Consider the following 21,297-nt stretch of genomic DNA (forward strand, 5'->3'; position numbering starts at 1 on the left):
AGGACCTTAAGGGAGGGTCAGCATTTACTGGACTGGACAGCCCTGGGGACCTGTGTTCAGTCACTCTGTGGGGGCGCAGGGAGCCACATCAGCTGGGGGTCTCGAGCTCTGCACGTGCTGCCCCTCCATCCAGACACGTGGTCTGCCGAACCCCCTCCACTCTTCAGGGGTCAGCTGGACACCTGTCCACCAAGTGCTGCCCAAGGCCCACAGCAGGGCCAGGGCCTCCTCTGGGTTCCCAGAGGCCCCAGGCTTCCCCGAAGACAGCACTGACTGCTCCCAGAGGGCCCTTCCTGGCTGTGTGATGGTCACTTTCAGTGGACAGATGGCCACGGCTCGCTGACCCACACCGAGGTGCAGATGCACACACTTCCTCTGCCCTCCTGCTGGCCGGGAGGAAGAAGGTCAGCACTGGAAGCCAGGGCTGGGTTCCAGCCCAACATGTGACCGTGGCTGAGCCCCAGACCCTCTGGGCCTCAGCTTCTCCACTCGCACACAGAAGGATGGGCCACTGTCTCTATGGAACACGCGCCCTCATCAGGAAAGCTGGGTGGGCAGACCAAGGCCCAGGCCGGCCCCCCAGCTCACGCTGGAGCCCAGGAGGTGCCGCTCTGCGGGGTCCACGGGCACACTGCCCCTCACCAGCGCCGAGACCCCCAGCCCATCACTGCCTCTCGGCCTCAAGGCACAGATCCTGCAGGACCACTGGCCCAGCTGAGGTCTTGGGTTGTCAGCAAGAAGGCCTGGAGCCCAGGAAATAGACGAATGACACGGAGATTGCAGCCTCCACAAGAGGGCAGTGCCCAGTGACGAGACAGCTGCCCAGCTCCCCCACAGGACGCGGGGCAACCAGACAGCCGCCCGGCTCCCCCATGGGATGGCTGGGGGGAAGGCACACACACCACCAGCCTGTGGGGACCGGGGAGCAGACAGTGCAGGAGGGACACACAGACCCTCACCCCAGACAGCACCTCCCAGCCAGGGGCCCCCAAGCCTGGGCCAGGGAAGCCGAGGCCCACAGACGGCAAGGGGCTGGGAGGAGCCCGCCCGAGGCCCCAGCCCCGGCCAGCAGGCCAGCAGGACCGTTTCAGTGACCCCGGGGGAGCAGCCTTCCTGTTCCCTGCCCCACCGCCGGACACACACCTGCTGTCAACGAAGCCCGGCCCCAGTCCCAAGGCGGAGGCCTGCAGCCCGAGTCTCTCTACTGTGAGGATCTGGGGCGCAAGGCACCCCCGCCCCATCTGCGGGAGGAAGCAGAGCCCAGGACACCCCGGCGCCCAGCATGCTTCAGCTGTCCTGATGGCCTCCAGCGCTCCCTGCCCGGCCCCCCAGCCCCGGGTCTCCTGGACCGTCCTACCGAGCGGCGACAAGCAGGCCCCAGGACCGGCCTGTCCAGTCTCTGGGGTTCGTTCCAGGTGGAGCCCCCACCTCCCACCGCAGCCCCCCAGAGCCCACGCACTCAGCAAGGCCCACCAGGACCTCGGAGAGGCTCTGATGGATGTCTGTCCCCAGTGGGGCTGGGAGCCGCCGGCAGGCAGGACCCAGGGTGTCCCTCCTGTAACCCCAGAGCCTGGCGCGAAACTGGTGCTCAGGCAAAAGTCAGTGAGTGAGAGACCTCGGCCCCCAGGGATGTATGCCAACGCAGCGGCAGCGGAGGCCTCTGGAGGTAGTGAGAGCCCCGTCATCAGAAGTACGCAAAGGAGCTGCGAGCAAGGAGGGCCGCGCGCCCGGCAGGCCTACCTTCGCGCTTCATGCCCATGGCCAGGCACTTCTGGTAGCGGCAGTACTGGCAGCGGTTCCGCTGCCGCTTGTCAATCAGGCAGTCCTTGTTGTCCCGGCAGGTGTAGGTCAGGTCCTTGCGCACCGTCCGCTTGAAGAAGCCTTTGCAGCCCTCGCAGCTGTACACCCCGTAGTGCTTGCCTGCGGGCAGAGCGGCCGTGAGCGCACGCGCGGCCTGGGGTCAGGGGCGCGCGGACTCGGACGCAGGGCCCTCGTCCTCTCCAGGTCAGGGCCGGCGCCCCGGAAAGGCTCGGCCGGTCTGCCAGCGGGGCTGCTGGGCTCGGGGGCGGGGAGGGGGGGGGCGTGCGAGAGGCCCTTGGCCCTGGGCACAGCCCAGCTGCCCCCGCCCACCATCTCCTGGACTTGGAAGCACTAGGAGGTCCAGGGTGAGCGGCTCAGAGCTCCCGCGGACCCTCGCTGGCAGGGCCGGGCTCCTGCCGCCCCCCACCCCCGCACCCGCACAGGGTCCTGCAGCCCCGCCCCGCCCCGCCCTCGGCCACGCCCCGCCCCGCCCCCGGGGTCCAGCGCCGCGCCCCGCCCTCGGCCCCGCCCCACCCCCGGGGTTCTGCAGCCCCGCCCCGGGGCCCTGCAGCCCCGCCCCGCCCCGCCCTCGGCCCCGCCCCGCCCCGCCCCGCCCCCGGGCCCTGCAGCCCCGCCCCGCCCTCGGCCCCGCCCCGCCCCGCCCCCGGGGGTCCCGCGGCTCACCTGAGGAGCGGTCCCCGCAGATGGCACAGATGTGCTTGGTGAAGGACGCCATGTTCCCTGAGGGGTGGGCCGGCACTTTGAGGACACCATTGAGGCCCAGTGGGGGCTTGATGTCCTCGCTGCTGCTCACGGGATTCATGGGCGAGCTGAGCTGCGGAGGGAAAGCAGGGTCGGCCCTGGCAGGCGCCACGGGGCATCCGCGGGACAAGGAAGGCACTGCCACGCCCCCTTCCACGGAGAGAGAAACGGGGGCTCGGAGGGGGCCTCGCCCACCCCCAGCAATGTGGCCCAGCAGGCCCAGCCCCAGGGAGCCCGGCAGGATGTCCGCCCCGTCGGCTTGGCCAGGCTGGAGGAGGCCGTACTGCCCCCAGGGCCCCAGCTCCCACGGAACCCCAGGCTCGAAGAAGGACCCAGAAGGCCCCGGCTCCCACCCCTGCCCCTCGTCCGCCTAAGTGAGAACTGCCTGCCACCCCCGGGCACTGCCCCCAGCGGCCAGCCAGAGCTCTGGGACCCGCTGGTGTGGCCGGCGCTTTAGGGACCCCAACCCGTGGATGGGCACCGAAGCCTGACCCCAGAGAGGAGAGAGGGGAGGAGGAGACAGCACCCCTAAAGACACACACATCCTCCGCCCCTCCTGCCATCACACACACACACACACACACAGCCTCACACACACACACACACACACACACACACACACACACACACACAGCATGGTGGGGGTCTCGGATCATGCAACCCGAGAGGAAGGAGGCAGCACCCCTAAACACACACACACACACACACAATCCTCGCACATACATACACACACAGCCTCACCCACACACAGCCTCACCCACACACACACCCCCTCCGCCCCTCCCGCCATCCTGACGCTGCGCCAGGAGGAAGCGTGGGAAACTCACCGGTCACCGTGGCAACAGCTGCCTCGGCAGTGACACAGCAGTTTTGGTTCCGCTGCGCCCACCCCAACTCTCCCGTCAGCGCCCAGGGCCCAGGGGTGCTTCCCACCGCACCCTGCAAGCCAGCCGCGCCCCACAGGCGCCAGGGCGCCAGCCGGCAGCCCCCCAATGCCCTCACTTCTGCAAAGCCCTGACCGAGGCGGAAGTCAGGTCCTGCAGCGCCTCTGGACGGACTGCGGCCGCCGCCCCCGGGTCGCCCCGGGCCGGGCTCCTCCTGCACACAGGAGCCTCACCCCCTTCCCTCCCTGTGGGCCCTGACTCCCATCCCCCTCCTCCCAAGACAGGAGGAGCTGGTGCTCACAGAGCACTCGCCGAGCACCTGCACGGGCTCTTCCAGCCCTGGACGTCTGGGCTCGCCTGCCCAGGTGGCCACCTGGTTCCATGAGGACACTGAAGCCCACGGGACTCAGGGGGCTGCAGGGAGGCCGGGAGGCCAGCTATGGCCTTGTGGAGCTGTCAGGACACAAGGGGAGGGGCGAGGGGTGTCCAGAGGACCCCACTGGATCCAAGAATACCCCCCACCCCCCAGCACGATCTGCAGGCTTCAGAAGCATCTTCTGGAAGACCGTCAGCTCAGAGGGGGCTCCGGCTATTTGCCGAGTGCCATCGTGCTGGGCTGTGCCCTGTGGGAAGCCCCGAGTGAGCGGGGAGAGCCGCCCGCCCCCCTCCAGAGTCGATGCAGCGGCCAGCCAAGGGCACACAGCTTTAAGGGGTGACGCAGGTGTGAGCTCAGGCCTCTGGGAGCCACAGCTCTGAGGGACTCCCTGCATGCTGAAAGAGTGTCCAGGGCCCCAGGAATAGGCCAGCCCAGAGCCTCGAGACCATCCACTGAGCACCCAGCCAGGCACCCAAGGCCACCCGCTGCCCCCTGCCCAGGTGGGGCTCGCCAGGAGGTTGGGGGGGCGGCCACAGCTGACCGTGGGGGTTCTGCCCCCTTCATTCCCTGAGTGACTTTGGGGGAATTATCTAACCGCCCTGGGCCTGAGGCTTCTCGTGTAAAAACCAGAGAGACAGGAGTGCCTCCGTCCGAAGGTCGCCGTCAGGATGCTGGAGCAATCTGGGGGCCACGCTGACAGCAGAGCTCACGAGCCCAGCTCGGGGCACAGCAAGCAGTCTCTGCAGAGCACTGGGGCCTCGGGGGACCACCCCCAGGCCGGCCGGGCCACAGACGACGGAAGGCATCACCCAGCCAGAGGGAGCCGCCAAGCACATGCTCGGAGGAGGGCACACCAAAGGACTGCTGGTAAAAGGGCAGGAGACCGGGGTGGCCGGGGTGGCCAGTCAGCAGCAGAGGCCAAGGGAGGTCCCCAGGGGCCCTGAGGACACCGGTGTGGGCCGGAGGCTGGGCCCGAGGCCTCCCTCAGGCTGTGGGAGCCCAGCCACAACCCTGAGCAGCTGGATCCGCTGGGCGGCACCCCGGAAAGGAACTTGGGCACTTCCTCTGTGTCTGTCCAAACCATGCTGGGTGGGTAGGGCCCACCTGTCCTGTCCCCAAGCCCCCCACAGGCAGGCCCTCGGGACCGGTGTCCGCTCTCCATAACCTGAGGTGGGCCTTAGCACCTAGGACGGAGCCCTCAGGCACGGTCAGCGTCAGTGGCGGCTCCGCAGCGTGCCCAGGGTGGGGGCCCGTCCCATTTCCCCTTTCGCGTCCTCAGCATTCACCTCAGTTCCCGCAGAGCCTTCAGGACTTGCTGAGATAACCACCCGGCTCCATCGGGGCCCCAGATCTCCTCCTGTCTCTCGCCGCCCCTCGTCCATGCCCACCACACCCTTCCTTTCCAGCCCTAGCCGGTGAGGCCGATCACCCCCGTCAGCATGGGGTGGGAGGCCCCTGAACCCCACCGGCCTCTGCCTGCCCATCGAGGCCGAGGGCAAACTCCTACACATGGCCTGGTGGATGCAGCTTCACGGCCGCAGTGCCCACAGCAAGGACAGGTAGGGCCCATGCAGGTCCTGCCCAAGGAGGCTTGTCAGGGTGGCGAGGCCAGGGCGCCAAGGTGCCCACACGTGCCCAGCACTGCAGGCGAGCTCTGGGCCGAGGTGGGGAACGCCCCCTGGGTCGATGGAGCCCCTGAACCAGGGGAGAAGAGGGGCAGCTCAGGCCACAGTGCCCGCAGCCCGGCTCGGTTCTGCCCAGAGCTCCCAGCACCACCCGCATCCACTTCCCTGCAGGGCGCGGTCGAGTCGGGGGCCATCCCCGCCAGCAGCAGGAGTCAGACCGCCTCGCTGGTTCCGGCCCCTTGACTTCGCGGTTGTGGTTTTGAGGTGGAGGTGGGGGGATGCCCCCCCGAACTCCACCCACACTTCCATGAATATGGGGAACCCCAAGTTTCTAAGACAAACTGCTGAAGCCTAGAAGCTGAACTCAGCTCCCAGGGAAGCAGTTATGGGGGGCAGGGTGGTGGGGACTGAGGCCTTCCCAGGAATGGTGGCCAGAAGCTGAGCCCAGGGCTCAGATCGCGGCTAAGCTACCTGCGGCCTGACTGGCCCACAGAAGGGCAGGCGGACAGCTGAGCAGTGGGTCAGCGCTGAACGTCGGGGGACACACCAGCACCCCTCCACTCCCTGAGCCCCGGCATCAGGCTCGGGACCTGCGGCTCCTTGCTCACAAGCACCTGCACTCAACAAGCACCCATCGCGGGGCGGGAGCCTCGCTGTGTGCCGGAAGCAACCTACTAGGATAGACGAGGCCCCACACCCCCCACCCCCCGGCATCGCCCCACCCCTACCCCCGGACAGGCTAACCCCAGGCTTGGGGGCATCTCTGCCACCCTCGAGCCCTACCCCGCAGAGGCCCCACTTCAGACTCACACCCAGGCTCCTCCGCACATGAGCCCTGGGGGCATGCAGGGCAGGCACCAGGCCTGGGGGCAGCAAGGAGCTTCACAGGCCTGAGAACCAGCAGGTGCTGCCTCTGGCCTGGTTCCCAGGGGACACGTGCAGGCTGGGCCTCATCTGCCTCTCGCTGAGCGGCAGGCACTCTGCAGCCAGTGAGGATCCGGGCGTGGTGGCTACGCTACAAAGAACACAGCCAATCCCAGGAAGGCGGCTGAGACCCCTCGTACCAACCCTCCAGCCTTCTGTCTGCTTCTGGAAGGCCAGGGGACACAAGGGAGCATGGGCCCCCCCAGGAACAAAGGGGCTGACGAGGGGCCCGGGACCAGCTTTCCCGAGACCAGCTCGGGACAGGCCCAGCCGGCAGGAAGGGGGTGGGCTCCAGACCTCCAAGGCACCCTGCCCTCCTGTGCCAGGAGTGGGGAGTCCTGGAGGCAGGGCACCTCCCGGGTGGCAGGGCGCCCGCGGGGCACGCTGACACCGCCAGGCACACTTCTCTGGGCAGGGGGACCTGTGCTGGACTCCCTCTCGAGATGGCTGTCCTGCCCTCCCCAGGGAGACAGTTCCCAGAGCTCCTGTCACAAGCCCTCCTCTACTGGGGCCTCCTTGATGGACAGGCCTTCCGCTATGGGGGGGGCCTCCTCTATGGGGGGCCTCCTCTACAGGGACCTCCCTCTATGGGGGCGGTGCTTTCTCTCTGGGAGGCCTCCCTCTATGGGGGACCTCCTCTACTGGGGTGGGGGTGCCTTCCTTTATGGGGGGGCCTTCCTCTGTGGGGTTGGCCTTTCTCTACTGGGACCTTCCTCCACAAAGATGACCGCTGATCCCAGACATGAATGACACTCAGCAAAGGAGAACTCAGCTCTGTGAGGAAGGACAGTTTGAGCCCCAGAAACAAGGAGAACCCTTGGTTCAAGTAGATCTCCCAGGCATTCAGCAAAACATCCCACCAGGAGACCATCAGAGCCAGGGGAGGAGAAGAGCAGCTAGGGCCCTGGGCAGCTCTGTCGGGGTTCAGACAAGAAGTACCCACACTGGGCGGGTTGGCGGGGGTGGGCGGTGGGCCAGGCCTCAGGGGTCCCCCAGACAACAGCTGGCTCTGCCAGGCACCAGCTGCCTCCTCATCCAGACACGACCCCAAAAGACAGACTGTTCCAAGAAGCATCTGAGCAAACTCGACCATGGAGACCACCGAGCCCAGGAGGTCATCTCTCTGAGACCGCTTCCAGAGACAAAAGGTGGAAGTGACGGCACCTGCTTCCCAGGGGCCATAAAAAGTGAAAGTGAAAGTGAAAGTGAAGTCACTCAGTCGTGTCCGACTCTTTGCGACCCCATGACCAGGCTCCTCCGTCCATGGGATTTTCTAGGCAAGAGTACTGGAGTGGGTTGCCATTTCCTTCTCCAGGGAATCTTCTCGACCCAGGGATGGAACCCAGGTCTCCCGCATTGCAGACAGCCGCTTCTACTATCTGAGCCAACATAGAAGGTGCAGGTAAGGTCAAGCCCCGCCCCCTGGTCCGGGCGCTCCACTCAGGCCCCGCCCCTAGGCAGGCCCCGCCCCCTGGCCCAGAGCCCGCCCCTGGCCCAGGCCCCGCCCCTGGTCCGGGCACCGCCCCGCACTTACCTGGGGGCTGCCGGTGCCGAAGCCCAGGGTGGGTGTGGTGGGCACCGACATGGAGTGCGGGCCCATGGGGGAACTGATGACCGAGAAGGGCGGGCCCATGCCGTTGATGGGCGAGCTAAGGGTGCTGATGGGTGAGTGCAGCTGTCCCGGGGAGCCGAGCGAGGAGCCGATGCTGGGCCCCAGGGAGGGGTGCAGCGAGGGGGCCGCCATGGAGCCGCGCGCTGCGGGGGAGCTGAGGGAGGAGGAGTTCACCTGCGTGGAGAAGTCTGCAAGACAAGAAGCCACAGGAGGCAGGTCAGGAGCCCGCACCGGCGACCTGCTACCCATCCCCCGGCCGCGGTGTCCACGCCAGGCCTGGAATGGCAAGGGACTGCCCTGGGCAGGGGCCCACCGGCCAGGGAGGCCCGGCCAGGCCCGCCCAGAGCTCCCCTCCGGGCACCAGCCCTGCCTGGCCCAACTCTGAGGTTCAGGCTGGGCCCAAGGCAGACGTAGGAAGGGCAGGCTGACAGCCTACCCCAACAGGGAGGCCAGATGGCTGCCCCTCAAACCCGCAGCACACCAGGCCCATCCACCTGGAATGCCAGTGGCCCAGAGTTGCCAGCCTCTCCGCCCATCTACTCAGGGGGTCAAGGTGAAAGTCTGGGGATAATAAAAAACCTGAAGGCTGATGTTTCCACCACACCCACCGTGCAGCAGAATCAGTCCATTTCCTCAGTGTGGATGAGCGAACGAAGTTGGGAGGTAAACGGCAGGTCCCCTTACCCCATATTACAGATGGGAAACTGAGGCCCTGCGTCCTTCCAGCTACCCACGGCACAGTGGGCCCAGCACACCGCACGAGCCTGCTCAGGGACCCAAGCAGTGGTGGCCGAGACACCACACCCCCAGGCCCTCTAACACATGGGGCCCTGGAGAGGTATGGCTTCCTGTGTGCCCTGGGCCTGGTGGCCTGTGGCCTGGGGGCGGGGAGCTTCCCAGTGGGCCTGGTGGAAGGGCCCGGGTGTGCGCCAGGTCTGGAGACAGGCAGCCTACAGAGGCTGCGGTGAGAGGCCCGGACCTCCCACATGCCAGTCTTTCATCCCAGGGTTTTCCAAGTCCCGTCAAGCACTAATTGGGCCTCCCTTCCCCACCCCGAGGGCTCAGCGAGAAGCTTCCACAGGAGGGAGGCTCTCCGGGGTGAAACTGCCGCCCGAGGGCCTAAGCAGACCACGGGAACTCAAAGAGGCCCCAGCAAGGCAGGTGGGGCCAGAGCTGCAGGCCACAGCAAACCCTGCTTCTGTCTGGCAGGGCGCCCTGAGCACACCAGGACCCCACCCCGGACCCTGCCCGGGGCCTCAGCCTTCCCATCTGAAAAATGGTCTCTGGGTCTTCCAGCCAAGCCTGCGGTGATCACACAAGCTTCTGACAAGTCGAGCGGGCCAGGGGTGCAATGCGGTGGCCCTCTCCAGGCACTCCCAGGTTGGGGGGACACCCTGCCTGGACCACCCAACAGCCCCAGGAGGATTTCGCATGCCCGAACCTGAGAGCAGCCGTGCCCAGAGCGCCAGGCTCAGAGCAGGAAGAAGCCTTGTCTGGGCATCACCCCCAAGTCCCCCCCCCAACATCAGCCACCGGTACCAACAGTCCTGGGGACATGCTGCACGACACTGCCACCCCCAGGCACAGCCAGGCAGGCCCGACTTTGGCCGGAGCCGAGCTCTCTCCCAGGGCCTTCTGAACTTGTCCATGGAGGTGCTGGGCAGCCCACAGAGTGGGGAGCCCCCCCCACCAGGCACACAGGAAGCTCTGCCAACCCTGAGGACCCCCTTCTCTGGGAGCTCTTACCCATTTCCTTCCTGCAGCCCCCAGCTTGCTGGGCACCCCCTCCCTCACTTGCCCTCTGAGGGAGGAGGGGCATGGCAAGGGGGCCTTGAATTCCACGCCAAGGAGTAGGGGCCCATCTGCCACTGCACAGCAAGACTGCCTCATCGAAAGCCCTCGCCATTCACAGAAACGAGCATAAAGCGTTTCACTGAAAGAGCTTATGGAGTCCAGGTCCAGATGGCGGCACCTACTGGCATAGATGGGAACTGCAACCCAGCCCTATGAGCCATTAAGCTTCCTGCATCACCATCAGGGGCTCAGCTGGTAAAGAACCCACCCCCAATGCGGGAGATCCCGCTTCCGTTCCTGGGTCAGGAAGATCCCTGGAGAAGGGAAAGGCTGCCCACTCCAGTATTCCTGGGCTTCCCTTGCCACTCAGCTGGTAAAGAATCTGCCCACAATGCAGGAGACCTGGGTTCAATTTCCGGGTCGGGAAGATCCCCTGGATAAGGGATAGGCTACCCACTCCAGTATCCTGGCCTGGAGAACAGTCCATGGGGTCACAAAGAGTCGGACACGACGGAGCAACTTCCACACATGACCCACAAGAGGATGCCTACAACCTGTATGCCCAGAGGTCTTCCCCAGGGGTTGGTGAGAGCAGGCAGGCTGCAGGAAGGGAAGCAGACACGAGGTCTGGCTGCACGCCCTTGACCTCAGTGAAGGCCCTGACCTTGTCCACCCACCTGTGACAGACAAGGAAATGCTCAGCAGGCACGCTGCCCCAAACCTGCAGCTGCCCCCAGGCCCACGGTCACTGCTCCTTCCCCACGCCCGTGGGATGCCCACTTCGCCGGCCCTCGCCGCCCCCTCCCTGCTAGAGGAACCCTGCTTCAGCCCACGCTGCAAGGTGCAGGCTAGCGCAGGCCCCTTCCCGTCACTGAGTCCCAGGAAGCACCTTTCTGACCTCCGGGGGACGGGGGCGGGGAGCAAGATGGACATTACAACATCCGTTTTGCAGGCATCGTCCCCAGAGAGCATAGCGGCTACCGCTGGGGCCACAGATGGGAACGTGAGCGTTCCGACCTCTGCATCCAGAAGCCCGAAGGCCTAGCCTCCTGAGGGGAGCTGCCCAACACGCTCCTCTAGAAGCGAGATGGGAGTCTGAAGCCAAGAGGGAGACGTCACCCCGGTGTTCCTGCAGTTTCCCCACCTCCACTTGGCCAGCCTGGGGCACCGAGTTTCAGATTGGAGGAGAAGACAAAGGGGCTTCTTGGAGGTGGCTGCCCGAAAGGGGTGGAGTGCAGGTGGCAGGGCCGGGGGCGCCCCCGCTGCTGGCCGTCCACGCCCACAGGCAGGGCCGCAGAGCTCCCCACCCCCGCAGCTGCAGACGCTCGCGGGTCTGGGCTGGGCCTGCTGGGCCTGAGCCGCTGGCTTGTTTGTTTGTTTGCTGCTGCTTGGCAGGAAGGGGCGGGAGAGGCAGGAGAAAGCTCTGGCCGGAAGGAAGGAGGGAAGTGGCCTGTTTGGCTGCCAGCTGCCAGGCGGCACCCCAAGTATGAGAACCATGAGGAGGGGAGCCAGGCGCTGGAAAACTGGGCGGGAAAGCCTGGCGCGAGGAGCGGAGGGGGGTACTGGGAGAGAGACGGGGGCCAGCGGTCCTGGATACAGCCCACCCTCCAGATGCGAAGAGAGGGCCTGGTTCCCCAGGCCAGCCCCCAGGCTCACGTGAACACCAACCACTCCAGACCAGGGGGCTACAGGCCCCGGGGAAAGGCCACCCCAGCCCATGCCCACCTCAGCGACCCCCAAAGCCCCCAGACTCCCACTGAGGGCCCTTCCTGTTGATACACAACGCCCACAGTAGACACTTCCCGGAGCCCGGGTGACAATGCCCTGGGTGTATTTTCTGGAGTCTTCTGGAGTCTGGCCAGGGAGAGAACATTAGGAAAGAAAGTGCCTAAACACCCCCTGCCCCACGTGTCGGCAGGCTCTGCTTCTTCCGGGCCAGCATGTGTCCCCACCCTCTGTAAGCAGGGGCTACGATAAGGCGCTCTTCTTGAAGTCATACTTTGGACCTTCAGGGGACTCGCCACCAGCGGTCACTACATGCTTATCTGATCCTGGGCTGCAGGACTCAAGGCTCAGGCCCAGACCCCACCCTGGGAGCTGCTGACAGCCAACCCTCCCCACCCACGAGGACCCAGGGCACTCCGGGGAAGGGGCAAAGCCCAACTCCCGAATCTCCCTGTCCCAAACCTGGGCCGGGCCCAGGACCACCCTCTGCTGACACCCTCCCGGCCCCTGGGGACCAGCAGCAATCCGTGAGACCTGGCCTCGGAAGGAGGCCATGGCCTGGGAGCTCACAGGGACCCCCACGAAGAGCCAGGCAGCCCCGACCCGGACAAAGGGACAGGAGGCCTGCCTGGCAGAGTGAGGGACAGACCTCTTCCTTGGCACAGAAAGCACTTCAGGCCATAAAACTGACGCTAAACGCAAACACCTGGAGGCCAGAAACGGATGCCATGGGGCAGAGACGGGATGCCCCGGAAGGTTCAGCACCCAGAGCACAGCAGTGACTGTAGGGCCCGGGGCAGGGGTGAAAGGTTACACTCGGCAAAGTCAGAGACTGTTCCCACGGTACAGGCCCAGGCCGCTTCCTGAGGTGGTGAGTTCCCCGTGAGAGCTGTATGCAAGCTCGAGCATGGCCAAGCAGAAGACCCTGGGCTCCCTCTTGGGGGCGGGGGGCATTCCCCCAGCCAACAGCCCCCAGCCGCACGGGCTCCCTCCTCCAGAAAGCCCTCCAGGACCCTCCGCCTCCCTCCCTGCCCGGGCCCCCCAGAAGGAAGCTGGGGAACCCCCACCAACTCCCTTCCGGCCTCTGCCAGGGAAGGCGGGGGAGGCGACAGGAAATGCCAGCCCAAGGCAAGCCTCACAGGCTCGAGGCCAGGGGACCCCCGACCCTCGGAAGGCAGAGCTGGGAGGCTCCACTGCTCTCCTGAACCTGCAGGGCTCAGCAGGGCGGGGTCCGAGCAGGCCCCAAGCTGGGGTTCAGGGTCCAGGCTGCATGTCCTGGGGGCCAGGAGGGCCCAAGCAGGAAGCCCAGCAGATGCGAGGGAGTGTGGGGAGGGGCCCCGGGCAGGAGCTGGGCAGGGGGCAGGAACAGACGGGCACGGGGGGGGCGGGGGTGGCGAGAAGAGTCCCAGGGAATCAGCCCCCGACCCGACCAGGACCAAGCCAGGCTCTGAGCACGGGCATCCGCTCCCCCACCCCTGCCAGAGGACCACCCTCCCCCGGCCCCCCGGAACCGAAACCCCACGGCGGGGAGCTGGCAGGCCCTCCGGAGCTTCCTGGGACACCCACCCCCAGCCCCCGCCTTCCGGAAGGACTGCTTCCCCTGGCACCCGCAGGAGGCAGAAGTGGCAGCCGTGGGGCCTGCGGCGGGACCACGGCGCGCCGGGGTTTGGGGGAGGCGGGGCGTGGGGGCCGGGGGGGCAGGAAGGCCCACAGGCCCCACGGGAAGGGGGACCCTCTGGAATGGGGGCAGCACCCTTCTGTAAGTGGGCACGCCTGCTGTGCAGACAGGCCCTGCAGAGAGGGGTCCCCGCCGAGCCGGGGGCCTGCAGAGGGTGGGCCGGGAGCACGGCCGGCCCACGGCCTCTGCCTGGGGGCTCAGGCGGCCTGGACTGCAGCTCCTCTGGGGTACCATGGCCCTTTCCCCAACAACACCCCAAACCTCTGCCCCAGCGTGGGGGACACGGGTCAGCTCGGCCTCCACCTCGGGGCCTCAGAGGAGGGTCGAGCCCAGAGGGCAGGCGGCCTCAGGGGCCCTAGCAAGGGGCCTCCCCACCGGCCAGAAGGGTCCCAGGCCCAGGAGGCCATCGACGTCAGGGCCCACACCAGAGTCCGGGGCAGCCCTGACCCTCCAGACCCCGGAGGCGACAGGAGCGGGGGACACAGCGACCCAAGACAGGCGTCTCCGTCACCCCTCGTGCACCGCCCAGACTCCCCCGACACCCGGCAGGGCTCCACCCGAGCAAGCTGTGTGGGAGGCAGGCAGCCGCCAACTGCCCTGCCCAGCCTCCGTGACACCTGGGGGAGGGGGAGGAGAGGGCAGGCCGACTGGACGCCGCTGAGTGAGGAGCAGACAGCGCGGCCCCACCGGCCTCAAGGCTACACCAGGGCCCAGAGAGACCGGGGGCTGCGGACTCGGTGGACGGAAGCTCTGCCGGCACCACCACCATCGGCACCGCCACCCGAGGGGCCACTTGCCCCGCCCCCCGAGGCGGCGGACGGTGACCCTGGGTGGCTTCTGCCACGAGTGACAAAGGCTCGATGCTCCGGGCTCTGATGGCTGTCCTGAGCCGGCCGGGGCTGGCGAGGGGCGGGGGAGGGAAGGGAAGCGGTGGGGCCGCCCTCGCTGGCACACTGGCACACTCTGGGGGCACCGCGGTTGGGCCCTGTGGTGGCAGGTGTGGCTGGAGCCCGGCTGCCATGCTGGAAGTGGGGAGCGCAAGCGGGAGGCGGGGGTGGGGCAGACGGGGCTCCCAGGGCCAGCCGGCCGGCGCCTGGACCTCCAGGTCCACGAGAGAGCTCAGGCGCAATGGTGCCAAGGCCCTGGGTGGGGCGCTCAGGCCGGGGTCTTGGCAGGAGGCCGCCCCCCAGGCCCACGCCCGGAAGCTCACGGTCCCAGGGGTCTGGGGTCCAGCCTGCACGCCAGGCCAAGCAAGAGTGCCAACCCAGCGTGTCTGCGCCAGCTTCCCCCCAGTTCCTGCAGCGGACCCCCCACAACCCACTGGGCTGGCGGCACCCAGACAGGCGCCCACGGAGGGCACTCCCTGGGGGCACCCTAGAGGCTGAGGGGCATGCTGAAGCTGGAGGGGGCACTGCACTGGCCGAGTCCCGGAGCCCCGTTCACCCCAACTCTCCACGACTCGGGGAGCCAGGCTCGCCAGTGCAGGGAACACACCTGGCCAGACCCCCAGGATGCTGGGGTCAGACCACGGCGGAGCCCTGCAGCTCTGGCCCCGTCCCCTGGCTGCAAGACGGCCCCTCCACCAGGACACCCGAAGTGCACCTGGTGCAAAGACCACCACACAAGCCGCTCAGAGCCTCCAGATAACGGAGTCTGCTGCACAGATACCACCGCCTGCTCCTCTTGCACACCGCAGGTGCCCTGAAGGCTGGCTCCCAAAATGCCAGCTCACCACCCTCAGGGCTCGGCCCGTTTTTCAGCCAGGTGACCCCAGACGGACCAATCCGTAGGTCAGCCCAGCAGGCAGGCCTGTCCCCAGAGGCCTGGGGGAAGCTGGGGGTTGGGGACGTTTAGGGTCAGGACTGGCAATGACTGGACGGCGGCCACGGCATTCAGAGACCCACCCCAGGGCCAGGCTCCCACCTGGGTACTGTTTCCCCATCTGCCCAGCAAGGTGCCCACCCCACGGCGCAGGCCACAGAGGCACCGGCTGGGGCCCACCCCGGAGATGGCCGGGGACGATGAGGATTCAGGCGACCTCGGTGACAGAGCCCCCCGCCCACCCCGGGGTCATTCCCCTGCTCAGTGGCCAGACAGGAGCTGCCCTGGGGGGAGGTCAGGGAGGGGCCAAACCTGAACCCCCAAGCCTGCCGGAATCCCCAGGAAGAGGCAGGGGGTGGGGGGCGGGGGGCCACAGGGAGGGGGCCACAGGGCAGCTGAGGCTGTGCTCAGCCCCTCAGTCAGTCCGACTCTTGGCGACCCCTAGGACTAGCCTGCCAGGCTCCTCTGTCCATGGGGATTCCCGGGCCACAGTCCTGGAGTGGGCTGCCGTCTCCTTCTCCAGGGGACCTTCCTGATTCAGGAAGCAAACCTGCGTCTCCTGCCCTGGCAGGTGGCTTCTGTCCAAAGAGCACCATTGAGCCTGCGTGCAACGCCGTCACCGCCGCGGCCTCTGCAAAGCGGAGATCCCCAAACGCAGGGCCTGCTGACGGCCGGTGGCCTGTGCACCCCCCGCCTGAAATCAGAGCAACCTCGAGGTAAAGCTCGAGTCTGGGAAACAGCCCCGGTGGCCGCCCTGCCCTCTGGAAGCCTGGGGACTCGAGCAGCCCTTTGTCCCCCCTGCCCGTGAAGAAGGGGCTGGGAGGGCGGGGTGCTCCCTGCCCCCAGCACCAGAGCCGCTCTCCACCAGACGCCCAGCACTCCTCACTCTCACGCAGAGACCCCAGGCCAGCCCAGGAGGCCGGCCCCAAGCTCCAGGCTGGACCTGCTGCCGGCGAGGACGTCCACCGTGGGGACAACGAGCGCGGGCATCCGGGAGCACGCTCACCTCTCCAGGGCCCGGCAGGGGCTCCCGGGCACCGCGGCCTCCCGTCCAAGCAGTGCCCCTGAACCTTCCCCAGCAACTCCGGGGAGCTGGCCCAGGCGGCAGAGGAGGGGACGCGGGGCGTGGGGGAATTCCTGACGAAACCCCGCCTGCCCCACGGCCGTCTAGAGGGCAAGGGGGCCCCCCGAGCCCGCGGGCTGGCTGAGGCGGTTTCTCTTCAACAGGAAAAGAAGTGATGCTTGTTTCATTCTGAGCCACGCCGCTCCGCGGGCTCAGGGGCCGCCGCCCAGCTCTGTCGTGGAACACAGGTGCCTCCACCCCCGGCCTGTCTGAAGCTCTGCATTTCCCGCAGCCCTGAGGCGTCGGGGACACCCAGCAGATACTCAGGCCTCCTGTGCTGGAGACGGGGGCAGCTGTCCCGGGGGCCCTCCCGCCCCAGGATGCCGGGCGGCCAGGGAGCAGGGCGGCTCCTTGGGGCCTGACGTGGGCTGGCCTCTACCGGGACGTCCCCAGCCCTCCCACCACCCTCAAGCATCGCCATTTCTCGGATGTGGGCATGGATGCTCGGCATCTCCAGAGCCACGTGAGGGGTGCAGCAGGGCCAAGCCTGAGACCTGGGGGTGCAGAGAGCCAGCCCGGCACCCAAGGGGCTCCTGGGGGGCTTCTGGAGACCCCGCCGCCACAGTGTGCTGCGAGCCTGGCCCCTCGGTGTCCTCCCAGGGCAGAGGCTCACCCCCACCCCCCACACTGACTCAGCCGGAGTCACCAGGCCGGTGCCCGTCATGAGCGGAGGCGCGGGCGGCAGGGCCTCTGCAGACGGAGGCAGGGCTGCTCCCGTGAGACAGGCCGAGAACTGGAGCGGGGCTTCCCCATCTCCGCTGCGGCGGGAGCTCCTCCTGCCTGGGCCAGCACGGTGGCCCCCACACAGTCCAGCTTATCACCCCCACTCACCCCTGCTAAAAGCCTGGGGGGAGGCCCGCACAGACTGCACCTCGGCACCCTTTTGGGCTACGTCCCACTGAGCCGGCCCACCTGGGGGCTCACGAGCTGGCAGGACTGTCCCCAAGCTGAGATCTGACCCCCACCCCGGCCACCCCTTGGGGACCTGCTGCGTGCCAGGCTGTTCCTCCAGTCCCCGCCCCAGGCCCCCAGCAAGTGCAGGGACAGGACGGGGTCCCCACTCTGCACCGGGGGACCAAGAACCTCACCCCGTCCTCACAGAGCATCGAAGCGCAGTCCCAGGTCCCTGACCTGAGGCCTCATTCCTGACACACCTCGCGGGCCAGCGGCCAGGAGGCTGAGACCCTCCGCAACCCCCAGCGGGCACTTTTCAGGGGCCGCCGCGGCAGCAGAGGGGAGAAGCCAGGGACGGCCCCCATAGTGAGGGTACGCAAGAGACTCAGGGACAGGCCGCATCCGCGCCCCACGAGCCCAGAGAACCCGCACAGGGACGCAGCGACTTCCCGCGGCAGCGTCCAGCCTGGCCACCCAGCCCACGGGCCTCCAGGCAGGGGCGGACGGGCCGTCTGGCAGCTGGACAGCCTCCCTGGGCCTGGATGACCGTGACCTCCATGAGGGCCCCATCAGCCCCTCTGTACAGACGGAGCCTCAAGAGGCCACGCTCGGATCTGGCCGCAGCCAGGCCACAGCGGCTGGCTCAGCATGCCCTCCCCACCCTGTAGCAGCCCCTGCATGGCCGCTTGGCAGTAGGACCCCCGCGCCCTCGGCCACCACCAGAGCCTCCCATGACCCCCATCATGGCCCTCAATCCCAAAGCCCACCCTCTCCTCGCCTCCCCAGCACCCCCTGCCTCAGTGCCCCTTCCTGACCTTCTCGGCCTCGTCAACAACCACAAACAGCCTCCAGGAGGGGCCAAGACCAGGGTCGACGGTGCGGGAGGGGGACCTGGGGATTGTATGCTTCCACCGCTGGCACCTGCCCTTGGGACATGGGCAGATAGCCTCCGCGAGCTGCGAGCCCCGGGCAGCTCTGGATGGGAGGTGGGGCCCGGGGCTGCGGATCACCGTCCAGCCAGATGGCTGACACGCACCCCCAGGGCAGCACCACACCGAGGGGCCGCAGTGACCAGACCCTGGCCCAGGGCAGCTGGACTCCAGGAGGCCCAGATTCAGGGGCGGGGCCACACCAAGGCAGGGGGACGCAAGCCAGGCAGGCAGAGGTGTCCAGCTCTCTTGGCCGGCCCCCCGGCACGTGACACAGAGTAGCAGGGACCCAGAACCACGCCCCTCGAGGCTCCAAACCCACCCCGACTCCCCAAACCCACACGCCGTCCACAGAGCCGCGCGGGCAGCAGGGCGCAGCCCCTCCCGGGGAGCCGCGGCCCGCTGGACCTCCGTGGACCCTTGCCACCTGGCCTCGCGGGCAGTCAGCTGCCGCCTGCACCTTCAGAAAGACAGCAAAGGACAACCTCTCCATCAGAGGCCTTGAGCACAGCGCCCGCACCTGCCCAGAGCTGAGCAGGCGGCAGACGCAGGTGCAGGAAGACCCCGGAGAAGAGCGGGAAGGCCTGGCGCGCTCGGGATGGCAGCCACCAACTGCAGACGCTCAGACACGGCACACGTTTGACTCAGGGAGCCATTCTTGCTCGGGGCCTAGTGACTCGATGCTACCCACAACGCTAACACGCCGCTTTGGAGGACTTCCCAGACAATGAGCGACTGGAAAAAGCCTGAGGCGGTACCAAGAGAAGCCAGGCAGGAGACAATGGGCAAAAAAAATCGACCAAATACCTAGCAGCCAAGTGCACGTTCTGCATCCACAGATCCCCACGCCCTGCACGCATCTCCTACGTGTGGCCTGGACAAGGGTCTCCTCCCCCAAGGAGGCAAGCAGCGTGCCTGCAGGACACTCAGAATGTCCGGCCCAGCCACCAAACACGATGACACCTTGTCACACGAGGGCTGCAACAACCAAAGTGCCCGCCACACACACACACACACTCACTCACTCACTCACTCACTCACTCACTCACTCACTGCTTCTATCTAAGAACTCCAGACTAAGGATCAACACATCCCACACCCTCTACGAGCACAGAGCCGCCCAGGCCAGCCCAGGACATTTTCCATGTGAAGCTCGCTTCACGTGACTTTGAATGTTTTGTTGTGTCAAGAGACAAACAGACCTAGACAATTCTCTTCCCTGCACCCACTGTACAGACGAGAAAACCAACACAGAGCTGGAGGCCTGTCCAGGCTGGCACGTTGGGCTGCCCAGTGCTTGCCCTCGAGGGACAGCTGCTGGAGGGGTGTGGACACAGACCCCCGCCAATGCCTCCAGATCAGGAAGGCAGAGCCCCCCGCTGCGCAGGGCTCTCCGCTGCAGGACGCAGCCTTAGAGAAACCTCGGGCTCGGAGACTTGGACCTGGAGCCAGCCTTCGCGGTCGCCGGCGAGGGTGGGGGACACCAGCCCCAGGACGTGTGCGTGGCGCCAGCACGCCTGGGTGCCCGCCCCTGGGATCCTGACTGCTGACCACGGGTGAGGCTTGTAAAGGGCAGCGGAGGGCAGGCAGCCCGGCACCCTGCTCTCCAGCAGGCTCTCATTTCAGGTCCTGGAGGCGGCCTGGAGCAGCCTCGCCTGGCGCCCACCACCATGCACACGGCGGGAGAAAAGCCGGGCCAGGCCGGCGAGGCACCCTAGACGTGGGGGCAGGACCCGGACCAATCACGACAGCAGGGACTCAGGAGGCCTGGACGGGCAAAGTGCTCCCAGCTCCCGTGCGTGCCGCCAAGTCTCTTTCCTGAACCGCTGTGTGGCTCTGGGACCGTCACGTCATGTCTCGGGACCTCGGCATCCCCTCAAAACTGGGCACAGTGGAGGATGTCCTTACAGGAGCATTGGCAAAGCGTGGCGAGTGACCCTCGTGGGCCCTGGCACAGGGCGAACGTGACAGGACAGAGCGCCTTCCAACCAAAACAAAGGCCGGCGGCCGTGAGGCGGGCCAGGCGGGAACAGGTGCTGGCACCCCCCGTACGATGCAGGGGCTGGGACCTCCTGGGATTCCAGCCTCCTCCAGGCCTCCCTGCCCCGCCCCACGGGAGCTGAAACCCAGGGCTGAGCCAGGGCCAGGGCCAGCTGTCCATCCCGGGCCGGCCCTGGGCAGCCCCAACCCCATGGAACTTCCTCAGCGGGTCCAGGGCCTCCTGCAGCTAGACAAGCTCTGCCCGCCAGAGCCTCAGTTTCCTCGTGTGAAGAAGGGCCAAGCCAGACCTCAAGAGGCCCTCCTTCAGGGAGCCTCGGGGCAAGGAGACGGAAGAGGCAGTCTCCCTCCCCTCCCACCCAACGTCTGCTGTGCAGACACCACGGGGAGACTCAGGACCCCAAAGAGACGGCCTGAGCACGCCGGGCTCCGGGCATGCGCTGGATGACCGCAACGGGGCCCAGGAAGGTCACGGGCTGCGGGGACACGCCTGGCCCCCACCCAGCTGTCCTCACCTGCCCCTGCCTGGCCCAGATACCCGCCAGGAACGCCACACTCCTCAGGGGAGACCCTGGCCCCTCCCAGGCCCCCAGCACCCCCTCTCCCACCCCAGCCTGGCCCTACCTGCCAGCCACCTGCGGTCCCCCGCCCGCCAGGCCAGGCCACCTCCCGAAAGAGAGGCCAGCAGCTGCAGCCTCATAGCCAGGGCGGGCGAGAGGTCCCACCACAGGGGCGGCCGCACCGGTCCCCGGCCGACTGGCCCGGGGTCCCGCGCCCCCTGGCGCTGCAGCATGGCGGGCGAGTCGGCCGCGGAAGCCTGGGAAGGGGCCCCGGAGGCCAGCGTCTCCGCCAGGCAGCTGGGAACTCGCCTGAGTGGCCGAGTTCCCCTTTCCCAGGACCGCCCGGCCCCCCACCCTCGCCCAGACACCTGTGACCACAGGCCGCTCCCATTGGCCGAAGCACAGGCTGCTCAGAGGAGGACGGGGACCCCAGCCTCGTTTCCTCAATCTGAGCTCGGCCTCGGCCGGCAGACAGCGCTGTGCATGGGACCCGGGCCCAGCCGGGGGCCAGCAGAGGCTGAGGACAAAGCCGGGACCACAGTTGAAACCCACTCACGGCCGCCAGCTGCCGGGGTGCGGGCCGGCCAAGCGGGCTGGCTGAGCCCAGCACCCTAGCTGTAGGCTGGCATGAGGACGCTCAACCCCCCGGGTGCACTGACCCAGCCGGGGTGCTGGAGCAAGCCGACGCAGCCTTCTTGGGGGCCACAGACCCCTGGCCACCGACCCTCAGGTCTCCACCTGGCCCCGCTGCTCGCCGGCAGCAAAGGTCGTGCAGGAGGGGCAGAGAGGCCC

The 21,297-nt window shown here is 67.4% G+C and overlaps 1 protein-coding gene across 6 annotated transcripts in view; it reads right to left on the reverse strand.

The window, feature by feature from the left end:
- The window catches only part of RXRA (retinoid X receptor alpha), an 89,268-nt gene that overhangs the window by 16,332 nt on the left and 51,639 nt on the right, over window positions 1–21,297 (reverse strand). For all 6 annotated transcript variants that reach the window (XM_068988147.1, XM_068988115.1, XM_068988108.1 and 3 more), the window contains exons 2-4: window positions 7,906–8,171; window positions 2,485–2,635; window positions 1,741–1,920 (exon numbers count right to left, since the gene is read on the reverse strand). In XM_068988147.1, the coding sequence (XP_068844248.1) occupies window positions 1,741–1,920; window positions 2,485–2,635; window positions 7,906–8,171 (597 nt within the window). The remainder of the gene's footprint in view (window positions 1–1,740; window positions 1,921–2,484; window positions 2,636–7,905; window positions 8,172–21,297) is intronic.

The sequence above is a fragment of the Capricornis sumatraensis genome, chromosome 1 (genome assembly GCF_032405125.1).
Source record: "Capricornis sumatraensis isolate serow.1 chromosome 1, serow.2, whole genome shotgun sequence".
Classification (NCBI taxonomy): domain Eukaryota; kingdom Metazoa; phylum Chordata; class Mammalia; order Artiodactyla; family Bovidae; genus Capricornis; species Capricornis sumatraensis.